Source organism: Eurypyga helias, unplaced genomic scaffold (assembly GCF_000690775.1).
Source record: "Eurypyga helias isolate BGI_N326 unplaced genomic scaffold, ASM69077v1 scaffold1498, whole genome shotgun sequence".
Classification (NCBI taxonomy): domain Eukaryota; kingdom Metazoa; phylum Chordata; class Aves; order Eurypygiformes; family Eurypygidae; genus Eurypyga; species Eurypyga helias.
Genome location: NW_010267346.1, coordinates 5,281 through 13,422, shown reverse-complemented (window position 1 = coordinate 13,422; position 8,142 = coordinate 5,281). Strand labels below are relative to the sequence as shown.

Sequence of the window (8,142 nt, the reverse complement as noted above, 5' to 3'; positions counted from 1 at the left end):
GCAGGAATATTTTTTCCTCGTTGCCACCAGAGGGAGGCCCAGAGTCGAAGGGATATGATGAGTAGAAGACAACATTCCAATAGATCGGAATGTGTTAGCCTCCATGAGATTACTTCACGATTGTCTTCTTGCCTCAGATAATTAAATCACTCCAAGAAAAATATTCAGCTGGCAATGCACAACTAACAAAAGATTCACTCACCATTTCCTCAGCTGCCCATGCAATAAATATTGGCAGAGGTATTGCATTGTTTTTGCAAATGTTCCTGTATAGCCCAAACCCCAGGCAGAATTTCCTTTTGCACAAGAGTCTATCCCGTTACAAGTTGGGTTTTTTCAACTTAGCTCTCCCTTCCTCTGTGATTATTTGCCTTTTTTCCCCTCCTTCCTCTCAGCAGTTCCCTGGGTGAGCAGCTGAGGCTCTGCCTGTCCTAAAGGAGAGAAAACCCTGTTCAAAACGAGCGTAGTGACGGACCATTTGGTCAGTGGGTGCTGCTTACTGTCTTTCCCCGGATGGGTGATAGGTGTCACGAGGGAGCAGGTGCTCCTGGCATTAGTGAAGCAGCAAGGCAGGGAAACCGATCATTTGCTCTGGATAGAAAACACTTCTTTCTACTGCAAAACAGAAGGCAGGAACCAGAAAAGAGCAACTTCAGTACTACCACGTGTGCAGGGAAAAGCTAGGGATTGCTGACTGAAGTAAGTGCCAGTAATGTATCTCAGAGCAAAGAAGAGAAGGGCTTGTTTTTACGTTCAGCCTTCTGCCAGAATGTGGGTTGGCCTGAGCATCTCCCTGCTAAGTGTCTGAATCGATTGTAATGAGCTGGGCACTCCCAGATTCCAGCTGCCTGTTCCCACACTGCTGGACTCCCAGTTCACAACTCAAGTCATTTCCATTGCTCCCTTCTTTCTCTGGACAGAGCATCTTGCAGTCGGGATGCTGGTTTGCATGTGGATGTGTCACTGCAGGGTTCCCTATCACAGGCATTTTGTGGCACAGAATAACCTGTGTTCTTTCTTTCTTGTCTCCTCTCTTTCCTCTTGTTATCTGCTGCCCGAAGGCTGTTAAAAATATGGTGGGAATGGTGAGTATTACGTGCACTGGGGAATGACACTGCTGTGCAGGATAAAACGTGCAGAGCCGTTTCCCTGCGCTGCATAGTGTCTTCAAGCTGCTTTCAGGCCTGGAATTTGCTCCATAGTGCTACTGTGGAAAAAAAGACTGTGTAAGCTTTTGTGGGTTGTAAGAGATGGGTGGTCCTGAGGTTAGCTGGTCCCTGATTAATGACTTTCCATCCTTCCTGCCCTGGCTGTGTTTTTGAATTACATGGGATCCTGGCACCTTAATTTGTGTCAGACCTTCATAAACACATTTTTTTTCTCTACTTTGCTACTCCCCTCCCTTGGGCACAGTTGAGAAACTTCTTTCCTGGAGGCCAAGGAGGTATTAGGAAAGTCTTCCATGGTTTCATATGACTTGTTCTGCCCAGTTAAATGCTGAGAATTAGTTTCTTGGGATTTGCATAAGGAGTATGGCTCAGTCGTGGAATGGGCTTCAGTATATTCCTGTGAGCAGCCCCAAAGTCTCTCTTTCCTTTTCTTTCGCTTCACAGATTTTCCTGCTCTGCTTCCTTCTTGCTCAGTTTTCCCTGGCCGCACCCCAACCCTCACCCCTGTACTGCCCCTACCTTCGCTGCTGTTCACGTTTGTCCGTTGTTGCTGTCCCTGGATTGTCCCTCTGCCCAGACCTTTTCCTCTCGCTGGTCTGTTCCAGTGCAGCAGCTGAATATGCGGGTGTGCAGGGAAAGGGACGTTTGCAGTGCGTTTCCTTAGCTGTGACTGTCAGTAAAGCAGTGATGCGATTTGTAAGAAATGGCTAATGTTTGTATTGTTATCTTCAGCTGCATCAAGTCCTGGTTCAACTTCAGGCAGGCGAGAAGGAGCAAGATTTCTCCTCTGCACCAATCCAGGTCTCCATCAGTGTGCAACTCTGGAGGCTACCTGGCTGTCACGAGTTTCTGGCAGCACTAGGTAGGAAAATACCTTTTTCCGTTGTCTTCCTGAAACTACTGCTAGTGGCTTGAAGCAGTGACGAGACTCACAGCTTTAGATACGTTGGTCTGGGTGCTACATGCTCTTTGCATCCCTGGCTGATCCCTGGCTGCTCAGTGTGTCTCTGCCAGTTCACAGGCACAGAGTTGGCCAGGGGTAAGGTGCATTTTCCTCTCTTGCACCAAAACGTCTCCCGAGTCAGCAGGACATGGATTTCAGGGTTGATGGCAGCGTGGTACTGTCGAGTTGGTTTAACCCCAGTTTTCATTTCAGGATCCTAGTCCCGTCTTGTTCATAATACATTCTTTCGAGTTTGGTTCTGGCCTTCTACCTGAAGTGAACCAAACATTCCTTTGGCAGGGAAACCTGTGGACTGGGCAAGGATAGGATGTACCAGGGGATATATGTACCAGGGTCTACATCCTGCAGAAAAGACAGATTAAAACTAAATATCAAACTAGATTGTATTTTGGTTTGGACCTTGCTTAGAGTTAGTAAAAGGGCACTGCAGGGAAGAGGCAATGCTACAAAAAGAAACATCCAAGAAGACTGCTTGGGGAGCTGGTAAAAGCCAGGCATCGGTTGTCACACAGAGTTATGCCTCCTGCAGCCCAGCCCTCATTTGCTAAATTCCAAGGTCTGTGCATTTCTTCAGACCCATTTATGTGAGAAAATTTGGGATTAATGATGAAAGTTAGGGGCACGTGGGGAACTGTCCCCTGAGATATGTCTAATATATCATTCCCTGACAGTTAATTCGCAACTAGAACTGTACTGACTAGTGCATTTTGTCTGTCGGTTTGGACAGGGCTGATTTGTTTAGGTGTATGTGCTGACAGTCCGTAAAGCTCCCAACACCTGCTGGAGAAGGCACGCTAAGTAGTGATAAAACAAAGAACAGACTGTACGGTGTGGGTGAGGAGCCATCACGCCGTACCTTTTTGTTCTCTGTGTGGCCTTAATGAGATGACACTTGTGTAAGACATTGGATCTTTCTATGAGGTGTCATTTTCTGCTCCATATTCCGCTACAGGTTTTGACCTTTGTGAAGTTGGCCAAGAGGAGGTGATTCTGAAAACTGGGAAACAAGCGAACAGGAGGACCATGCACTTTGCTCTGCAATCCTTGCTGGCACTTTTTGGTAAAGCCACTTACAGTAGTGTTTGTTCCTGTATCATCTGATGATTTGATAGAATGGCTTCTGTTGAAATCTCACACTTATGCAGAGATCATACATACGTCATCACACACATGTCATACAGACCATGCATCATACAAGCCATGCAGTGTTATTCTCACACGGGAAACACACGCTAAGGCTTGGGTGAGGCCAAAGCTGGGAACAGAGTCCAGCAACTGGAGGACGTATAACTCACCCTTGGTTTTGGGATGTAAAATGATAATGAATTGACAAGTTTCACATACGATACCTGGACTGAGGTTTCTGCCTGTGCATTTCCTGGGCTGTACACATGTTTTTTTTTCTCACATAAGCAGTAGTTGGGTTTGTTGTAGTGGTACAAAATCTGAGTGCATGATTTGTAGTGTTTGCTCGTAGTTTTGATAAGAACAGTACCCAATTTTGTTTGATTTTGCTGTGTATTTAGGGACATGTTTGTATTTGGTTTTGTTTCTCTCTTAGATTCTACAGAGCTGCCTAAGCGCCTTAGCCTGGACAGTTCCTCATCACTGGAGTCGCTGGCTTCTGCTCAGTCTATTTCCAACCCTGTACCCCAGTATCAAAACCCTCCGTTCTCTCCTACTTGTCCAGACAGCATTGCATCAGATGCCATTTCTGTGTATAGCCTGAGCTCCATCGCTTCTTCCATGAGTTTCGCTTCCAAGCCAGAGAGCATGCCAGATGCTGCGGGACACAGAGGACGCCAGGACTACGAGAGGCCCAAGAACATCTATCCACACAGGTCTGCAGTACAGAGCCAGTTGTCGCCACAAACCAGCACTGTAGCCAGCAAAGATGAGGAAGAGTATGAAGGGTTTTCTATAATCAGCAACGAGCCTTTGGCCAGTTACCAAGAAAACGTAAAACCAACGTTTTCCCCTGATCACAAACAGCCCAAGACTGGTCAGACTGGAGGCATTAAAGAGTCTGTCAACTCCAAAGGGAGCATAAGTACCCCAAATTCTCCTGTTAAAATGACTCTTATTCCCAGTCCAAATTCACCTTTCCAAAAAGTTGGGAAACTTGCAAGTTCCGATACTGGGGAATCTGACCAGTCGAGCACTGAGACTGACAGCACTGTCAAATCCCAGGAGGACAGTAATCCAAAGCTTGATCCACAAGAGTTGGCCCAAAGAATTCTGGAGGAAACTCAGAGTCACCTCATTGCTGTCGAACGTCTTCAGAGAAGCAGCAGCCAAATAAGCAAGAGCAACAGCTCGGAGGACGGGGCTTCCACCCCAGCAGGCGTGTCTGCATTCAGATCTTCAGAGACCAGTGCTTTCAGTCGCCCCATCAGCTCTAGTCAGAAGAATCAGTCTTCACCTCTTGCAATGAAACCAAAGCCTCCAACAAGGAGTTCATCCCTTCAGAAAGTGAGTTCTGGCTATAACAGCCCTACGACATCGGAGATGTCGTACAGGGAAGGCACGGGCCAGTACAGTGGGCAGCCATCTCCAAGCTGTGATTCGCATGGGTCCTTGACTGAGCAGCCTCACTTTAAACTCAAGTACCCCAGCTCTCCCTACAGTGCTCATATTTCTAAATCACCCAGAAATATCTCTCCAAGCTCAGGGCATCAGTCTCCTGGTGGCAGCACTCCATCTCCTGCTCTTTCTTACTCCTCAGCTGGTTCTGCTCGCTCAAGTCCAGCTGATGCCCCAGACATAGACAAATTAAAAATGGCTGCCATTGATGAAAAAGTGCAAGCAATTCACAACTTAAAGATGTTCTGGCAAAGCACTCCCCATCACTCCACAGGGCCAATAAAGATTCTCCAAGGAGCTCCTGGAACAATGACTTCTAAGAAAGATGTCCTCAGCTTGCTCAATTTATCTCCCCGGCACAGCAAAGAAGAAAGTGCAGATAAGCTGGAACTAAAGGACCTGTCTATTGGGCAACACCTTGCTTCTCCTCAAAAGAACCCTCCAAATGGACACAGGCGCCCCGAAACTACAAACGCAGTGACATCAACTCATTCTTCACCTTCCAGTAGCACTCCGGGATCCGCACGCCCCTTGAGGCTGCCATCTGGGAACGGTTATAAATTTTTGTCACCGGGAAGATTTTTTCCTTCCTCCAAATGTTGAAATGTCTTGAGTACCAGCTGATGACTTACAATCCTGTAAAAGTATTTGCTTCTGCCCACTTGCCTTTATCACACAGAACCATTCTCTGAGAAGCCGTGGTCATACCCGCAGTTGGCAATGCACAGGAATGTGACAGATTGGCCCCGTCTGTCACTGCGTAGGAACACGGGCCTTACACAGATGGGTTTTAGATTCCCTTATCAGGACCTTGGCCAGACTCACTTGATAGCAGGTTCTGTGTAGCGTTCAGTATCTGCAGCAACAGGTCTAATGAATCTAGTTGTCTGTTCATAAAATACTAGCTTTTAAGCCACCTACTTGTATTTCTTAACCTAACAGGAGGTTTTACAGCTGGCTTTTTATACAGAAATTCTACATATCAGGGATTGGAGAGGGAAGTGAGAGGAGGCAGAACTTTCATGTATGCCACAAAGGAAGTATGCACAAGTTTCTGCCTGGAGAAGGACAAGCCATTTATTCGATTGCTTTGAAAAGCTGACACAGAGGACAAGATAACTCACCTCTCGGTATCTCTGACAAGTTAGCCCAACACGAGAAATTGCTGGCAATAAAACTCCATAGCAGCATGAGACTGGCAGTTCTTTTGCATCATTTAGAGGCTGGTGAAACAAAACCAAGAGGACAGAGGTGCCCCATTCCAAAACCTGCATCTCAGGTAACTCTTTTCCAGAGGGAAGCCTTTCAGGTGATACTGTGCTGGTTGGTCTGCTCAAAAAGCGTGTTTGGGGCATCAGGAGCAAGGGGAGCCTCAGCGTGAGGTGGTGAGCACGTGCCAGAGAGACAAGTGCTGGTTTTATTGAATGCTCTGATCTTTCTGGCACACAGCATTGCGATGCTGAAAGTTTCACCTTGGGAAGTATTTGGGCAGCGCGGATGTCTTCTGGCGGCTAAGTGTGCGCAGGAAAGGGTTGCAGACGCTGAAGCTCAGAGCGTTGGTTTACAGTTCCACAGTAGGCAGGGATGTGACGTCAGTGCGTGGGGTTTAGAAATCACCTGCCCGAATTAATCCTTCACTGATCCTGCTAACTCATTCCCCATCGCTCATCACGGGCAGGTCTGCAAACCTGTCGCCTGCTGTGGAAGGAAGTGGCTTTTGGAGCAAACGTACCAGTCTTAGCAGATGTCAGCGCAGCCGGAGCGCGCACATGAGGCGACGAGCAGAGCGGCTGTACGCAGAACCTGCGCGCCCTCTGATCCGTGGGGAAGAGAGAGCCGAGAGCACCCCTGGGGCGATGCGTGAAGTACGCTTTCCTAGGCTAGATGGCGTTGAGGCGTTATGGATCAGGTTGGAGACGATTCTTGTAAGCGGCCGTTGAATGCAGTGACGTAATCAGAACAATAATTGACATGCACTGAAAACCGTGGGCGTGGGGGGGGCGTTAACTCGGCCACACTGCGCACTTGGGTCCAAGCAAAGGATTTCGCAGGCCACGTGCTATGGAGTCGGAGCACTGGATCGCCAAGGCTTTTGGTTTCTGTTCTGCACTCCCAGAATTCGCTGGGTGACTGAAGGCTAATCACATCACCTCTCCGTGCCTCGTCTTCCCTTTCTATCTAAATGGGGATAGTAATACTTACCTACCTACCTCACAGAGGTGTTGTGAGGCTTAATTAATTAGGCCCTGAGTTTTAGCTGGATCTGAAGTCAACTTCCAGTCTTGCAGCTGACTACCCGAATGGTGAGTGCAGTCAGCTCTGTAAATCTAGTAGGGGCACATTGCTGATGGAGAGAATTGTTGCACTTACCGTGTCTGGATGCTCTTCTTGAAACACGGATCTGCTCATGTGTGGTATTCTTAGGGATCTTGGAGGAAAAACGTGATAGCAGGACAGAGGATTCAGTTCTGATACCGGAATATCAAATTACTTAGGCTCAGCTTACTCATGGTGCATACATCAAATGCTTGCTTTGAGGACATTCTCGAATCCTCCAGTTTGGGGAGAATCTTTAACTTTTTGCCATCACGAGAAAGCAACGCAAACACTAAAGGCAAAGCATGTGGGGCTGTGTTGTTACAGTCAGCTAACGAGGACTGGATGATCACAAAGGTTTCAGTGTAGAAAGACAAAAAGAGTAGTTACTCATCTACTCGTGTTATGCAATACAGCAAAACGAGTAAGTCTGTTCAACTCCTGTGATGCAAGTTACTTGTCTGTACGGTGCATCTTTCTGTGATGGTTTGGTGCTAGACATCACCTTCTCGTCATTTGGCAGGAAAATTAGAATCGTGGGCCAAAACGAGTCAGTACAGCGTCTACCCATCGTATAGATGGTGATATTGCTGATCATGCAGCTTGCTGTGGTTGCAAGAGTGCTGAGAGACCTCGTGTGACCTAATCTGTTTCTAACCAGCATAACTGTTTTAAAACGACATCCCAGGAACATCCAGGATGGAAGTGGGCAGCTTTTTGTTTATAGCAACAGCAAATACTCCCTGTAGTGCTGCATAACATACCAGAAATAAGCCTCTTTACTTGTAGTTTACTTCCATAACTAAAGGATCTTTTAATCTGTAAAAATTATGCATTGCCATTTTGGTACAACCCATTTTCGTGCTGCCAGTGGGTTTCATACTGGCTTAAAGTTTTCAGAAAGAGCTAAATCGGGGCAGGGAGGTGGTTCTACTGTTGTGTTTTTTTAAGGGAGGGGTGGGGCGGGACCATTAGAACAGGGAAGGGTTCAGATGTAGAGGGAGTTCAGTATTTGGGAAATTGGTGTTGTATAAATATGGAAGGTGAGTGTCACTACAAGTCCCTTGGGAAATGCGTTCCCATTGACTTGGCACAGGGCACTTCCATTGG

The 8,142-nt window shown here is 47.2% G+C and overlaps 1 protein-coding gene across 1 annotated transcript in view; it reads left to right on the top strand.

Moving 5' to 3' along the window:
* The window catches only part of TTC28 (tetratricopeptide repeat domain 28), a gene marked incomplete at its 5' end in the record, with an annotated part of 66,743 nt that extends 61,424 nt beyond the window's left edge, over positions 1-5,319 (top strand). Inside the window, 4 exon segments of the mRNA XM_010157363.1 lie at positions 1,062-1,085; positions 1,902-2,031; positions 3,086-3,193; positions 3,695-5,319. Of these exon segments, the coding sequence (XP_010155665.1) occupies positions 1,062-1,085; positions 1,902-2,031; positions 3,086-3,193; positions 3,695-5,319 (1,887 nt within the window).
* Between the last annotated feature and the right edge of the window lie 2,823 nt (positions 5,320-8,142).